General features: G+C 58.0%; 1 protein-coding gene across 1 annotated transcript; it reads left to right on the top strand.

Annotated features, from left to right (window-relative positions):
* Window positions 1–6: 6 nt before the first annotated feature.
* LOC107146529 (ATP-binding cassette sub-family C member 6) lies at window positions 7–14,347 on the top strand. The gene is made up of 11 exons (XM_048789553.1): window positions 7–17; window positions 1,194–1,376; window positions 2,834–2,959; window positions 3,091–3,219; window positions 3,621–3,713; window positions 5,850–5,975; window positions 7,913–7,974; window positions 10,011–10,142; window positions 10,645–10,857; window positions 11,877–12,054; window positions 13,891–14,347. The coding sequence occupies exons 2-11, from the start codon at window positions 1,281–1,283 to the stop codon at window positions 14,305–14,307; spliced, it is 1,572 nt and encodes a 523-aa protein (XP_048645510.1). The 5' UTR covers window positions 7–17; window positions 1,194–1,280; the 3' UTR covers window positions 14,308–14,347.
* The last annotated feature ends 1,920 nt before the right edge of the window (window positions 14,348–16,267 follow it).

Here is a 16,267-nt window from a genome sequence, read left to right as displayed (position 1 = left end):
CGTGCGCAGGGCTGGGGGTGAGTGCGCACCCAGCACCGCTCTCCTTTCCCCGGGCTGGGTTTGGCCCCAGATCTCTCTCGGGCTGCGATACTAGGAAGGAAAATACTCCCCCTGCCCCCCACTCCCGCCAAATTCTTGGCCCCAGGAAGCGAAGAGACCTGCTGTCCTGTTACAATCCAGGTGACAGCGGACTAAGGGGCCTCCGGATCTCCCAGCGACTGGGGGCTGTGAGCTCTACTTGCATGAAGCTAGAGGACCCTCCCCAAGCCCTTCCCACCGCAGAGAGCCGTATCCGGTCTGCAAGACCCCCTGCCTCCCTGGGCCCCTTGGCCATGGGGCCCTCAGCTCTCTCCAGAGCGGGAGTTCTTGGGAAGGGCGGGGGTCGCCAGCCCTAGGCTCTCAGGGCTTGGTAGACGGGCAATAAAGAGACGCAAAGTTAACTGAGCGCCTGCCCCGAGCCCTCATCGCCACCCGAGCTTCGCTGCTATTGACCCATCATTAGGAGATTCCATTTCCCGGCTTCTACAGGGAAGCAAACTGAGTTCAGGGCAGTCCGAGTAGAGATAAGTGAGGGGGGCGGGGGTGAGTGGCCCTGAAGGGACCATGTCCTCCAAACTTTGTATTCGAAATTCTCCAGTTAGAAAGGGCCAGCAGAAAGATGGAGATGAATCCCAGAGATAAAGACGTCCCATGGAACAAGCTTCCAGGGCAGGCACCTGAGTGGAGGTCAGCCCTGCACTTCCTGCCTGTGTGGGCCTTAAGGAGACGGCTCCCCTCTGGGTGCCTCCTCCTCTACTCATCTGTACGATGGGGACAGTAGCATCTACCATCTGGAGATCTTAGAAGAGGTGGCACCTGTGCCTAGCACTTATTATGGAGCGCACTTGTCCTTGACTCCAGGACACAATTCCCTAGCTTCAGATTCGCGCACCACCAACTTCCCAGTGGGTATGGTCAGCCACGTGACTCAACCTCTCTGGGCCTCAGCATCCTCCTCTGCCAAATCACTGTGGTGATTACAGCTACCCCTAGGGCTGGTCTGAGGACGGGAAGAGTTGAGAAGTGAGAAGCATCCCAAAGAGGGCGTGGAACATCCTAATGTAAATGTTAGGGGCCCAAATGCTGGACCTGCAGGCAGCTGAGACTGGGTCCCCGGGTTGCACCATCCTGAGGGTCCGCCTGGTGTTCTTCAGGTCTGGAACCAGACAGAGCCGGAGCCTGCGGCCCACAGCCCCCTGAGCCTGTGCTTCCTGAGAACAGCGGGGGTCTGGCTGCCCCCCATGTACCTCTGGGTCCTCGGCCCCATCTACCTCCTCCACATCCACCGCCACGGCAGGGGCTACCTCCGGATGTCCCCGCTCTTCAAAGTGAAAATGGTAGTTTCCACCACTGGGAGCCGTAAACCAGATGATGGAGGGGAGGGCCCGGGAACCTGGCAGGGACCCCAAAATGAACACACCTACCAGGGAGCACACGGGGTAGTGACGAAAGGGAGCCCACTGACCAAACAGATCAATACTAGAAAGGCAACAGAGGTACACTTGGTGGATCAAAGTTCCCCCAAACAGATTTTGTAATTGTAAAACCCCGTGAGCACACAGACACATGCATGTCCCCACAGTGCAGAGGTATCTGAGCCTGGCTTCTTCTGGTGCCATGTGTACTTGGGGTGCGCATGGTGATTTTTACCTTTTTAAAACTTGAACACTTGATTTGATTTGATTCTTGGGTGCTGGGGACGGAACCCAGGGACCCAGGCATGCTAAGCACACAGCTCTATGCCTGAGCCACACCCAGCCCAATTAACTTTCCTCTTTGCTTCCCCACTGACAGTCCTCCTGAGCAGTTTTTAAAAATTGTTAGGTGTTTACCATAGTGTGTTAGATAAATGCTGCTATTCCAAGTGTGGGCCTCTGCATTCATTCACCTTCCATTCATTGCTATGGGAATGTCCTTTCAAGTTCATTCATGGCCAGATCATTAAATTCTGGCTGTATTGCCCACCCTCTATCCGGGCATCGCAAACTGAAAGGTCCACTGTTGCCTCCGAGAGGTTTTGAGGGCCGTGCTGTTTCATCCCATGGGCAGCACAAAACAGCCATCCGCAGCAGAGAGGAAAGAGACATGAGCGTGTTTTGATAAAACTTTATTTATATTCCCTGAAATATGAATCTCATCTCATTTTCAAGTCATGACATATTACCTGCTTTTGCATTTTTTTTTTTTGGTAACCAATGATTGAAAAATGTAAAACAATAAATAATTTCTTAGCTCACAGGCTACATAAATGGACAGCCGGCCCCACTCAGCTGCAGATGGTAGGTAGCCCGTGACCCCGGCAGGAGCCTGGCCGGGTGGTTTGGGTAGCTCCTCCGGGAGCCTTGCCCTGGCCTTCTCTGTGGTGTGTGCACGTGCGAACACTCTCGTTTTCTTGGGCAGATATTCTGGAAACGTCCCAGCCCATTGAAGAGTTTCCCATAGACTTGATAGCAGAGATTACAAAGGGTGAGAGGGCATAACTTTTTCAGCCTGCGAATAATTTTCATGTCACTTGGTATCTCCACACCCAGAGTGCATTGTTGGAACTCCTTCTGCATTTGGGGGACATGGGTTTGGCCCAAGTCCTTTTGTGTGTTACTCACTCGAGGGCTGGTCTGCAGTGCCCCCCACCCACGCATCCTACACATCAGCAGACTGGTAACGTGTGACCTTGGTTTATTTCAGGGTCCTAGCCGGGATGTTGCAGAACCAGCGCCCAGTAGGATGTGGGATCACCCCACGTCTCCTCCCACGTCTATTCCACCCCCAGCCTTACTTACACCTGTTTCCCCAGGTGCTCGGGTTCGCCCTCATGCTCCTGTGTGCCTTCAACGTGGCCCTCCCTCTTTGGAAAATCCAACAGGGAACACCCCAGGCCCCAGAATTCCTTATTCACCCTACAGTGTGGCTCACCACCATGGTAATGACCTCTTCTGCTGGAAACTGGCTGGCTCCTGGTGGGGAGTGTGGGGAAGAGAGGCGCCTCCCCTCCCACCCCACCCCACCCCACTCCCACCCCCACAAGGGGCCCAGCTGGACTTTGTCACCCAGGGCTTCGCCGTGTTCCTGATTCACATGGAGAGGAAGAAGGGAGTCCGGGCTTCCGGGGTGATGTTTGGGTACTGGCTGCTTTGCTGCCTCTTGCCAGCTACGAGCACCGCCCAGCAGGCCTCCAGAGGGGTAAGTGGGGACCTGGGCCAGCTGGGGAAACCCATATGGCGGCCTTGGGTCTCATCCATCCCCTGCCCTTTCCACACATGGCTTAATCTCAACACAGAGAGACACAGGCACACACCCCAGACACTTAAACACTAGAGACTCACAAACGTACCCTCACTTCTGAGTCGCCACCCTCCGTCCATGTTCTGACTTTTAACTGGCACATGCTAATCGTACACACTTACGGGGTGCAGCGGGGTATTTGGGTGCGTATGTACACCATGTAAGAATCCATAGTTAGGGTGCTTAACATATGCATCGCCTCCTCCAGGGGCTGTTTCTTTGGGGTGGGTACATTCAGACTCCTCTCCTGGCTCTTTTGAAATATTCAACATTGTTAATTACAATCCCGGCCCGTGCAGCAGAACGCCAGGCCGCATTCTTCGGCCATATTTGTACCTGCTGAGGAATCTCTCCCACCTGCTCTCAGCCTCTGGCCACCCCGCTGGACCCTGGTCTGTAAGAGCCAATTCTTCCTCCTCTACCTGTGGGTGAGGCCACCCGGCCCTGACCTCTCGAGCCTGGCTCCTTTCACTTCACGCAATAATCTCTAGATCCCTGCACGTTGTCACTTGTGCTTTTTTTTTAATGGCACAGATCCCCTGGTCTCACACACGTTACACTCTCTTGCCGGCTGGCACACACCTGCGTGCCCCAGGCCCGCCTCCCGCCAGGACACAGGAGCTCACACGAGTACTGCCTGACCTGGACGCACACGCATGCTCTCCCCTAGGTGACGCACGTGCCCCCTCCTCCTGACACACTCGGCCTCCCCGCGTCCCTGTGCATCTGTGCCAACACTCACTTTCTGCACACTCACTCAGCTGTCCAGTCTGGGGAGCGGGGCTTCTGTATTAGGAGCTGATGGAGCGATTTCTCTGCAAAGAGACACACAGCCTGGATGGGGCTTCACAGCCTGGCTCTGCCCACCTTCGGACTGGACCCTTCTCCATTGGTGGGGGGACAGGGGATGGTCCTGGGATGTGGATGGGCATCTCTGGCCTCTACCCACTAACAGCAGCAACCGCCCTCCACGGTGGTGACCCAGAGTGCCCCCAGATCCTGCCAGGTCCCCTGAGAGGGAAACCTGCCCACCCATGGCGAGTCACTTGCCTCTGGAGAGTGTTCTGCCGAGGCTGTGGGCTGGGGGCCGATGGCCAGGTGGAAGCAGGTGGCCGGCCATCGCTTCTTGAGCCACGTGGACACTGTCCTGCTCCTAGGAGGAGAAAGTGGAGGGACATCTCTGACCCTAGGACAGATTTTTAAAGAGCAACGTTTTTACCTAATGAGGAAATCCCACCTGCACCCCCAAATCATGGAGGGTGGGGCCCACAGTCAGCTTCTGGAACTCAGGACAGAAACAGAGACCCGGGAGTCCTCAGCACGCCGGAGCAGTGGCCACGGACAGGCACCAGGGAGCACTTATGTCCCCCCCCCTACACTGGAGTCTTCCCAGAACGCTCTGTCTAGGGTCCCGAAGTCCCACTTCAAAGACAGGAAACTGAGGCTCCGAGGAGGGAATGCCCTCCCCCAGGCCACGTGGTCAGGAGTGCAGAGGCCAACTGTGAGCCTCTCCCAAGGTCAGGTCTTCTCACTGTCCCAGCTTCGTCATAGCAACAGTGGTTAAAAGAAAAAAAAAAACCACACAGCGGCATGGGAAGGTGGGCCCCGTGAAACCAGAGGACAACTGTCTACTGTCTGCAAAAACGTAAAATAAAAGCCAGAAGAAAAATCTCAGGAGAGCCAGGCACAGGGCGCACGCTGTCATCCCAGCAGCTCTGGAGGCCGAGGCAGGAGGATCTTGAGTTCAAAACCAGCCTCAGCCACTGTGAGGCGCTGAGCCACTCAGTGGGACCCTGTCTGCCTGTCAGTGAGACCCGTCGGCAGAAGACAAGCCTGGTGATTCCCCCAGTGGGTCTAGCTGTCACTGTCCCCGCCTGAGCCCTGTGTGCGTTCCCACCCCCATCGCAGTAGCCAGGGGACTGTACTTATTGGTCTCTTGTCCAGCCCTGCAGTGGCTCAGCAGAACAGCTCATAATTTGGCACCATCTGTGTGCCCTTGAGCTCAGCTGCTGTTTCACCAGGAGGCCGTAAACCCAGCTGGGGTCAGGTGGGCGGACTGTGCTGAGGAAGGACGTCTGTGTGCCCGGGACAGAGTACATGCTCAGTTAAGCCCGTTCCCTCTCCGTCAACCAGAAACCAGAGGGAGCTGGCCTGGAGGCTGGGTGTGGTGGGAAAGCTGGAATAGAGAAAGACTTCCAAGATCCCAGTGTCCCTTCTTCTTCTTATCCCAGCTCTGTGTCCGGTCGTCACCAGCTAAGGGCAAAGCCCAGACACAGCCCTGGCCCTGCGTTTGTTCAGACAGAATATGTGCACATCAGGTTTTGCAAACTGGGACAACCCGGAATGCAGGGGCCTGGCTCGGGAACACCCTGGCCCTGTCCCCTGCCTGGACGCTGCTCCTGGCCTGGAACCCTGTTCAGCCCCGGCCTCCCCGCTCTTGGGAGCCCCTCTCTGCCTCCACCCCTGGGGGCTCAGGCACTGTCCTCGGTCCCCCAGACTCAGGGGGACTTGTGCTCTCTCTCCTGCAGGGCTTCCAGAGCGACCCCCTCAGCCACCTGTCCACCTACCTGTGCTTGTCCCTGGTGGTGGCACAGTTTGTGCTGTCCTGCCTGGTGGACTGGCCCACCTTCTTCCCTAAAGACGCCCAGCAGCCGGTGAGTCCCCAGGTCCCCAACTCCAGGCCTCCTTCCTGCCTGCACCGCTTTGGGTCCCAGCCTCCGGGGGGGACCCGAGAGCGTGGAACTAGAGCTTAGGTCTGGGTCTTTCATTCGCTGGCAACATGGGGATGGCTCAGCTCCTCGCGGTGGCCCTGTGGCCAGCTCCCTCTGGAAACATCTGAGGCTCTGGGAGCCGGTCTGCCGCGGTGGAGCAGAAGCCAGCACAGGAGAAGTGTCGGCCGAGGGACGCGGCCGGGCGGCCAAGAGCAGGGCTTGCAGAAGCAGGCGGTGGGCTGGGTTTGCTCTGGAGGCCACAGCGCTGCCCTGGGCTCCTGCCAGGTGCTGAGGATCTGGTGATCAGCAGACAGGGTCCCCGCCCCAGGCAGTTAGCGGTCACATAACTGCGCAGACGTGGGGGAGGTGACACCTGGGGAGGTGCTCGGCAGGAGACTTTCAGGCCCCTGAGTCCCCAACGCATGCCACTGAAGCAGGCACCTGGGGAATCAGGGGAGAATTTTCTGAGGAAGAGCCGGGCCGCGGCCAGCTCTAGACCTGCCCACGCCGGTGAGCTGTTCAGAACGGCCGTCGGGTTTTTCTGTGCCTGTCAGGACGGAAACAAAGAAAAACCTAATAATTGATAACAAGTTGGGATGGCTACCATGGAGTGACATGGGCGCTTTTGTGACTTGTTGGTGACGAGGGTAGACTGCGCAACTTTGTGGGTCAGCTGACAGAAATCTCAGGAAAGAGCCCTCTTTATTAAAAACTTTGTTCTAATGAGCTCTACGTGACAGTAGGAGGCACCTGCCCCGTCACACACAGGTGGATCATGACTTCTCAGTCTTCTGGTTGAACATGGTATAGAATCACACCCGTCAGATGCGCATAGGGTAATAAAGTCTGATTCTTCCTATTATCCTTTCTACCCCCATACCCCTCCCCTCCCTTCACTCCCCTCTGCCTAATGCAAAGTCCCCCTATTCTCTCCTAGCTGTGCCCCCCCTTAGTGTGAATTAGCATCTGCATATCCAAGAAATCATTTGGCCTTTGGTTTGGGGGGGATCGGCTTATTTCACTTAGCATGATAGTCTCCAGTTCCATCCATTTACCAGCAAAGCCATAATTTCACTCTTCTTCACTGCTAAGCAATATTCCATTGTGTGTATGTGCCACATCTTCTTTATCCATTCATCTGTTGAAGGGCCTCTAGGTTGGTTCCTAGTTTGACTCTTGTGAATTGAGCTGCTATAAACATGGATGTGGCTGCATCACTGTAGGGTGCTGATTTTAAGTCCTTTGGATATAGCCTGAGGAGAGGGAGAGCTGGGTCAAGTGGTGTTTCCATTCCAAGTTTTCTAAGGAATCTCCATACTGCTTTCCAGATTGGCTGCACCAATTTGCAGTCCCACCAGCAACGTATGAGTGCGCCTTTCTCCCACATCCTCGCCAACACTGATTGTTGTTTGTATTCTCAAAAGCTGCCCTTCTGACTGGAGTGAGGTGAAATCTTAGCGTAGTTTTGATTTGCATTTCTCTAATTGCTAGAGATGATGAACATTTTTTTCCATGTATTTTTTGACCATTCGTGTTTCTTCTGTGAAGTGGACAGTGCCCTCTTCCCAGCCCTGGCTGGGGGACATTGTTGAGGACATGGTCCTTCTTTGAGAACTTCTTGGTCTTGGTGTGGACAGCTGTTCTCCTGAGCCGCTCTCATTTCTGACTGCGTGGACTCTCCCAGTCTGTAGCTCAGTCCATTTTCACCTTGCCTGCTAGGAAGCACCACGCTCCTCGACGTGACAAGGAGGCAGTGCCCTCAGTGTGCATTCTGAGTGCGGAGTGCGTGGCCGGTCCGTCCTGTCTTCCTGACCGTGGTCACCTACCCTCCCTGGGTGTGCGCTGAGGCCTCCCCCTCCCCCATCTTTCATCTTTTGCAGAATCCATGTCCAAAGGCTGGGGCTTCCTTCCCCTCCAGAGCCATGTTCTGGTGGATTTCGGGGTAAGCATGGTGGCGGGAAGGGGCTGGGGGTCCTAGCCACCCAGGCTGCTGCCTGACAAGGGCCGGCCCGGCTTTCCCGCCGGGGGCTTGCCTCCGGTCAGTGTCCCACATACCTGCGCCCACTTCACTTTCTGGGGTGTGATCTGGACTCGGACCCTGGCTCTGCCTCTTAGGGGCCATGACACAGATCCCTGGGGTCTCCAATTAGCCCTCTGTGACCTGGGGACCGCTCTGCCTTTGTAAATGGAAAGGGCCCCGTGCTTGAGCACAGCTTTAGTCGTTCTGCCAGCGTTTAATAAGCACCTACTCTGTGCTGACCACCAGGAGTAAGATGCAAAAGGCCAACGCTCTACTGCCCGAGGGGCCCCGGCTGCTCCTCTAGGGCCAGCCCCCCCCCCCGGCACGGGGGATGTGCCCACCCACCAGACCCCCTCCTGAACACACTGCAGTCAGACCTCAGTAGCACCCAACCACATGGACGTGGATCCTGGCTGTGTGGCCCTAGACAAGCTACTTTACCTCTCTGTGCCTCAGTCCCCATACCTACAAAACAGGAAGAATGACAGGATCCCCCTCGTGGGCTGTGAAGGTTGAATAAGACAAAGTTGAGGAGGCCCTTAGGTGGGGCCTGGTGCGTAGAGAGTGTTACATAAAAGGGTCGTCACACAAACAAGGAACGGGGGCCTCTGGATGTGTGGACTTGGTGGAAGAGCCCAGAAGTTTCCTTGGCAGCCCCCCCCACACACACACCGGGGGTCTTGCTGCTGCTTCCTTAACTTAGTTAAGGGTGGCTTTTCCTGCTCTTTGCCACATGGGGTGTCCTCCGCCCGCCCTCCCCAGTGAGCTCGCTTTTTAAAAACTCACTTTTTTTTTTTTTTAAACTTCAATGAACTTTTTAAAAAGGAATCTTACTGTCAGTGTCCAGACTTGGAAAGTCAGTCAAATCCCCTGCCCTGTAGAAAACTCCGGAAGAAAACTCCTCAGGGCACGGCAAGCTGGGTTAACCCCGTCCCGGTCAGGCCGGTGGGTGCCCAAGATCACTGTGTCTTAGAATAAAAGGGCACTTGGCAAGTCCTAGAGAGAGAGGTGACACCCGGAGGACCTCCCAGGTGTCATCAGAAAGATCAAAGAGACCCGAAAAGAAAGCAAGGCTCCCTCCGCAGACGTCCGTAGAGTTTAATTTCTCCTGTATGTGCCGACCTCAGTCACCTCAGGCCATCTGCAGGACATGTCTCACTTTTAAAGTGAGAAAATTGAAACCTAGGGACGTGCCCCAAGGTCACAGAACCCTGCCAGAATGCGGGAACACAAGACAGGGAGGTGGACAGTACTGCCCCTGCCCAGGGAACTTGCCATCTGCTGGAGGAGGGGACACTAAGTAGATAATTAGGTAAAAAATGGGGATCATCGTGGCAACTGACTTTCTTTTAAAATGAGGCTCAGGAGACCCCAGGCAGTTAGAATGGAATCCACCGGGGCTGGGAAGTCCAGGGGGACCTTCCTAAGAAGTCAGGTGTAAGCTCAGACGATGAGTAAGAAACGGCCAGAGGAGGGGTGGCAGGAAACGGGATTTTAGCAGTGTGTCAGGCGTATGCAAAGGCCCTGAGGCTGCTGGTTGGGCCAGCGGAGGAGGAGAGGTATTTTTAGCTGGGGGAGGAGTTCAGATCCCCTCCACTCTGAGCGTTTTAGCCCCTGGGCTTCTGACCCTCGGGGAGGGGTCTGTTGCCCTAGCGATGTCAGCTGTCCCTTGGTGAAGTCACTTCGTCATCCCTCTGAGCCTCTGTGTCCGTCATCATCTGTAAAATGGGCCAATGATCATCTAGCGGAGGGCTCCCCTGAGAATCAGTGAGACCCTCTTCGTCACCGAGGGGTGCCCCGCCGATGTCAGGTGGGCTGAGGTCGGCTGCCTTCCCTGACCCAGGGCCCAACAGAGGTACAGAGAGCCACAGTGACATGCCCAGGGTCACACGGCTGCCGGCTGGGGCCCCCCGGGGTGGGCGGCTGGAGAAACGGGCCTCGGTGTCCCTCTTGGACAGGCTGCTCTGGAGGGGCTACAGGAAGCCGCTGGGACCAAAAGACTTCTGGTCACTCGAGCAAGGAAAGTCCTCTGAAGAGCTGGTTTCCCGGCTGGAGCAGGAATGGAGGAGGAGCCACCGCGTGGCCCAGAGGTGAGGGCTGGGGCGGGGGCTCAGGCCGGTTCTCGGTCAGCAAAGTCCACCCGTCACCTGGACCCCCAAGTTCAAGTCCAGCCTCAGCAGCTTCGGGAGACCCTGTCACAGAACACACTGGGGGCTGGGATGCAGCTCGGCGGCGGGGCCCCTGGTCCCAGCCTCGCACCCTGGGCCCGTCCACGGGCCCCTCTGAGCCTCGGTTTCCTCGTCTGTGCAGAAGAGGGGACACCAGGCTTGCAGGGTTCCTGGGAGGACGCAGGAGTGCCCGCACCCCGTCAGCTCCACAGGTGCCTCCCACGGTGGCCCCAAGGCCACGGGCTGCCTGCCGTCCCTCCCGCTCCCCCTCGCCGCTGCCCATCCTGATCGAGTCCCCTGGGTGTCGGAGCCAGCAGGTCTCGCCCGCCCCCTGTCGTGCGTGGGGAACAGAACCCCGGGGGCTGGCACCTGCCGGGCGGCTCAGCCTGTGGGCAGCACCCGACACCCTCTCCTGTCCTCGAAGGCGCACCAAGGTGTCCAAGAGCAAGGGACGCCGCGGCGCGGAGGCCGCAGAGACGGAGGCTGCGGAGAAGGAGGCCCTCCTGCAGCAGGAGGGGAGCCCGCGGGGACCGCTGCTCAGGGCCATCTGCCGGGTGTTCCGTTCCACCTTCCTGCTGGGGACCCTCAGCCTGGTCATCAGTGACGTCTTCAGGTTCTCTGTCCCCAAGCTCCTCAGGTAGGTGGGGCGTCTGGCTAAGGTGGCGGCCCCACGGCGTCCTTCCAGGGCTGCGGTCTCCTGCGGCCTCTTCCTGGATGCGTGGTGCCCAGCACCCGGGCGGGGCATGGAGGCGAGAAGAGGAGAAGTGTCCCTGAGGTCAGGGGGTGAGCCTCCCCTGCCTGGGTCACTCGCTTCTGGCTCTAAACCACCCCAAGGTGAGGGATGCAGAGCCACCAGGCATGTGTTTGTTGGGCTGTGACAATATGGTGGCATCCCGGCTAGGATCCACTGCCGGGGTCCACCCGGGTGTCCTCCTCCGGCTCCGGGTTTGGCTGGACACTGGCTCTGCCGGTTTCATTTCCTTACATTCCTTTGGGCTGGGCACGGAGCCCGGGGCCCTGGGTGCGCTAGGCAGGTGCCTCCCGCCAGCGCCATTGGAACCCTGGAGGTGGCTCTGCTAGGACCGTCTCACCAGGGACACTTTCCGCTCTCTCTCCTGCACGTGCAGAAGGCTAGCTGGGGCCTGTTCCCATGGCCACTTGGAAGGGTCCAGGAGAGGGGACAAAGTGGCATGTGCTCCTGAGGCCGTGGCTGGGAGCTAGCAGCGTCCCCTCCAGCCAGATGTCAGGGCCCGAGTGTGAGTCCCTAGGTCCCCTGTAACAGAGCACCACAGAATGGGTGACCACTGGACTCACCGTCCCTCTGTCTGGAGGCTGAAGCCCAAGGTGAAGACGGCGGCGGGGTGGGCTTCTCCCAAGGCCACTCCTCACCGTGTCCTTGCGTGGCCCCGCCTCGGGGTCCCGGGGGACACTAGGCAGACGGGATGAGGACCCTGTTGGCCCTGGTTGACGTCAATGCCCTCTTTGGGGGGTGCTGCCTCCTGGTGGGGGATCTCAGCTCTGCAGGAGGAGCCCAAGGCCTCATGGGAAGGAGCGAGGATGCGGGGGACGGCCCTCTGCAGGAGGGGTCTGCGCCCCTGGGCCTCGGCGGGCAGCTGCGGGGTGCTGGCCTCATCCGCTGCCCTCCCCCTCCCCCAGCCTGTTCCTGGAGTTCATGGACAGCCCCGAGGCCCCCGCCTGGAAGGGGCCGCTCCTGGCCACCCTGATGTTCCTCGCAGCCTGCCTGCAGACGCTGTTCGAGCAGCACTTCATGTACAGGGTGAAGGTGCTGCAGATGAGGCTGCGCACCGCCATCACCGGCCTGGTGTACCGGAAGGTGAGCCCCGGGGCACTCACGCCCTCCCGTCCAGGCTGGAGGGGACGGGTCTCAGGGCTGAGAACAGAGTCTTCACTCACTGAGTCTTCACTCCCTGCACTCTCATCTCCTTGGTTCTCCTTGTCAGGCCCCGTGTGATCTGACCCTGAGACCCCTCCAAGCTCATCCCGTCACACAGCTCTTCCTCCTCCCACGCTCACCCTCCTCCTGCCATGCTGCTCTCCTCTCAGGTCCTCAAACCTGCCCGGTGTGCTCCCACCTTGGGGCTTTGGCGCTTGGGATTCCTACTGCCGGGTCAGCTCAATGTCCTGCCGAAGCTGGGTCGTGCCTGAGTGGTCCTGGTTTCCAAACCTGGTGTAGACACTCATGAGCCCTCTGACGTTAAGCCAGGCCCAGGGACCCATGCCTGTGATCCCAGTGACTTTGGAGGCTGAGACAGGAGGATCCCCAAGTTTGCACGCACACACATGCACACACACACACACACACACAGCCCTGACCTTGGACGTCCCTCTATCCTGAGTTTCCTGAGCAGGGTGGTGACTGTCACTGTATCCACCTCCTCTTCCTCTGGGAGTGTCCACTCCTGCTCATGACAGCCTCTGCCTGTGGTGGACTGTCCCCTGTCACCAGGCAGCACTGCTTAGGGTGGAGTGACTTCTGGGCCACTGTCCAGTGCCATGGCCTGGAGGTTCTGTGACGACTGTGACCACCCCCTGGGCAGCCAGAGCTGGGCAGTGACTGTGCTCCCTCAGGGGACCCTGGGGGCCAGGCCCACCAAGCTGCCACGGATCCTGGCTCCGGGGGGGTCTGCAGCAACTGAATGAGGGTGTTCCCAGCCCCTGAGCTGCCACCCGCAGGAGAGGGGACAAGGCACCGTCCTGGATGGCCCTGGCATGCTGCCCGGCCAGCCTGCTCTGTGCAGGCTCCTGTCCACTCAGCATTGGAGTTGGGTGTGGCCTCTCAAGTCTCCCGAGTTCACCTGTTTCCTGAGCTAAAGAGGAAGCCCTTTGATCTCCGGATGAATGAGCCGGACTTCCGCTGCCCCTCGGGCTGCCCCTCGCTGCCCTTGAACACATTGTGAAAGGCTTGGGTGTCCTTCCCTTTGGAACTCCAGTCCCTGGTGCCGGTCGGCTGCTCAGGGAGGGGCACAGGTGGCTGTCCCTTGTAGAGCTGCACCCCCGGCCCAGCTCACTCTCACCCTCACACACCAGCAAAGAGAGGATCGCAGGTAGAGCCCGACATCCAACAGGCCAGAAGGGGTCCACTGTGACCCCCGGGTCGGGGGAAACAGGATCGGGGTCCGAGGCCGTGGAATCGTGGGGGCGTGGTTCCACATCACGCCTGGCCCACATCACGCCTTTCTGGTCCTGGTTTCCAATCCCAGCTCAGCATTTACCAGCCCCCCCCAACTCTGAGCAAGTTGTTCAACCCCTCTGGGCCTCGGTCCCCTTGGCTGCCCAGTGGGGTAATAAGTGTGCAGCTCCCTGACCCGGGATGGCTGTCTCTTTTCACCCTTTAACAGTTCTGCAGTCAGGACGCATCTCGAGGGTCCCAGTTTTACTGGGGATATTTTCCCTGGGGATTCAAAGCCGGAGAGGGCTCTGTCTGGGCGTTTGGGATTGCGTGGGGCACGGCTGAGCCCGGGGCCGGGTTGGCACTTGGCAGATGACCTCCGTGACCTTGCTGAAGCTGGTGTATTTATCGGGGCTGTGGATTTTTGCTGCGTCAGAGCTCTAGGGACTCCGCCTGGATGCCCAGGACAGCCCCGGGAGGTGGGCACAGGGGACTTCACAGGCTCCTCCCCTCCTCAGCCCCTCTGTCCCTCCGGCCCAGGTCCTGGCCCTGTCCAGCAGCGCCAGAAAGGCCAGCGCCGTGGGGGACGTGGTCAACCTGCTGTCTGTGGACGTGCCGCGGCTCACGGAGAGCGTCCTCTACCTCAACAGCTCCTGGCTGCTGCTGCTCTGGATCTGCCTCTGCTTCGCCTACCTGTGGCAGGTGCGGGGCAGAGGGGCGGGGCTTGGGAGAGGGAGAAGCCCTAGGGACGCGCGGGGCTCGGCCCCTCTGGGACTTGGTTTCCCCTCTTGCAAGGTGGAGTCTCTGCCGATGGCATTGGGGCTTCTCAGGGAGGGTCTTGGGGTCACCAGGAGGCAGAGGGGGCACAAGGTATCAGTACTGCTGGGGGGTTCAGACCCCGGCACACAGCAAAACGATAGTAAAAGACCCTTTTACGGGAAAGAGATTGTTACCTGAGCAACCAACGGACCCCCCCCCCAAAAAAAAAAGAGAGAAAAAGTAATGAGACAGAGAGAGAAAAGAGAGAGGACTCTTTTATTTTATTTATTTATTTTATTTTGGTACCAGGGGTGGAACTCAGGGCCACTGAGCCCCATCCCCAGCCCTATCTGTATTTTATTTAGAGACAGGGTCTCACTGAGTTGCTTAGGGCCTCGCTTTTGCTGAGGCTGGCTTTCGAGATCCTCCTGCCTCAGCCTTCTGAGCCACTGGGATGACAGGCGTGCGCCACCAAGTTCAGTTGTTCTTTTGATTAAAATCAAACTCTCTCAGTAGCTCCTGGGTTCAAGTCCTGCCCTGACCACTTACTGACTGGAAACCTTTACCCTAGTCATGGGCCCCTTTCCCCATCTAAAAAGAGATGGCAATCAGGAATAGCGCCCTGTCCTAGAGCCGCTGGGGTTCACTGGCTCTGCAGGGTGAGCAGCCTTCGTGTGGAATGCCTGGCCCGAGGCGGTGAGGGTGGCAGGACTTTGCGATGTTGGAATATCTGCGTGACGCCTCCTGAGATCTCGTGGGGAGGGCCCAGGTCTAAACAGCAAACCCGCTTATGTTTCAAATGCGCCTCACCCACGTGGCCTGACGGTGTCCCATACAATATTTTCAGTCTGCCTGTGTTTTGACTGTGACCCTCGAGGTCAGTGTGGACTCTCCCATTGCAGCCTCCTGAGAGTGCTGGGTCTTGGAGCATTTTGATTTCAGATTCGGGTGTCCAACCCGTGCCCGTGAAGAACAGGACAGAGGCCCGCAGCGGCTCTGTGGGTTTTGCTAGTGTCCCTGATAACTAAAGAGCTCCTGGGACCATCTAGCGCTTAGCTGTCCTGCTCCAGGGTGGATGTGGGGCTCACAAGCTTATCTATAAAGGACCGGACGGTGGCCATTTTACGCTTAGGGGGCCGCAGGTCGCTCTCTCGACTCTTCAGTTCTGTCTTCAGGATGCAAAAGCAACCTCGGACGATGCTGAACCCCTGGGTGTGATGGCTGGGCACGGCAGCCCACGCCTGTACCCCCAACAACTCAGGAGGCTGAGGCAGGAGGATCACGGGTTCAAAGCCAGCAACTTAGCGAGGCCCCAAGCAACTCAGTGAGACCCTGACTCAAAATAAAATGTTCAAAAGGGCTGGGGATGAGGCTCAGAGGCAGAGCACCCCTGGGTTCAATCCCCCGCACCACACAGAACTCTCTTTATGGACACTGCGACTTGAACTCCACATCATTGTCACATGTCATGAAACAGTCTTCAAGTTTCACAATGATTTAAACTGTAAATGCCATTTAGAACTTCCTGCAGAGCTCCTGGGAGACACAAAAACCCCTGTGCCAGTGACGACAGGCCCTGGGTGGGTCCGTGGGTGGCATGCTGATCGAGCACGAGGGGCAGATCCTCCTGCATGCCCTCTGGTGCCCGTGCACATCATTATTTTGGCAGTGCCCACGGGGAAGGACCTTTCTCTGTATTTCAAGGCCTTGCATACAGCAGGTGCTCAGCAAGGACACAGAGGCTTTCAGGCAGTACCTGACGTGCAGGATAGAAACACTGGATGTTTCTATTCAGAATAAAGAGAGGGAGGGAGGGAGGAAATGTGGAGAAATTCAAGGAGGTCGAACAAGTAGACGGTGACCGTGATAAAAACCAGGGACTGAGAGCCCTGCAGGTGCCCTCCCTGAGGAGTGCGTCACCCAGCCCTTAGAAGACCGTCCCAATCATCAGAGGGTCACCACGCGGTGCAGGTTAAGGAGCTCGGGGTGCCACAGTTAGGTGATACCAGTTGTTTCCTTAGGGTCTTTCCAGCTGGGTGCGGGCGTGTGCCTTCTAGACACTTCTCCACTGAGCCACTGGGTGGCGCCAATGCCTTATAAATGAAGGGAACTGTCCACCCAGTGCCCAGTGGGGGGGCCCCCCCCCCGTTGACATGGG

The sequence above is a fragment of the Marmota marmota genome, unplaced genomic scaffold (assembly GCF_001458135.2).
Source record: "Marmota marmota marmota unplaced genomic scaffold, marMar, whole genome shotgun sequence".
Classification (NCBI taxonomy): domain Eukaryota; kingdom Metazoa; phylum Chordata; class Mammalia; order Rodentia; family Sciuridae; genus Marmota; species Marmota marmota.
The sequence above is the reverse complement of the archived record's forward strand: the minus strand, read 5'-3'. Positions and strand labels throughout refer to the sequence as shown.

What these genes read in the sequence shown, in the direction of transcription:
- LOC107146529 (XM_048789553.1), top strand. Translation starts at nt 1,281, where the DNA reads ATGTACCTCTGGGTCCTCGGCCCCATCTACCTCCTCCACATCCACCGC. An exon ending in ATGTTCTGGTGGATTTCGGG is followed by an intron (nt 7,975 to 10,010) that starts GTAAGCATGGTG and finishes CCTCTTGGACAG; the next exon opens with GCTGCTCTGGAGGGGCTACA. An exon ending in AGCCACCGCGTGGCCCAGAG is followed by an intron (nt 10,143 to 10,644) that starts GTGAGGGCTGGG and finishes CTGTCCTCGAAG; the next exon opens with GCGCACCAAGGTGTCCAAGA.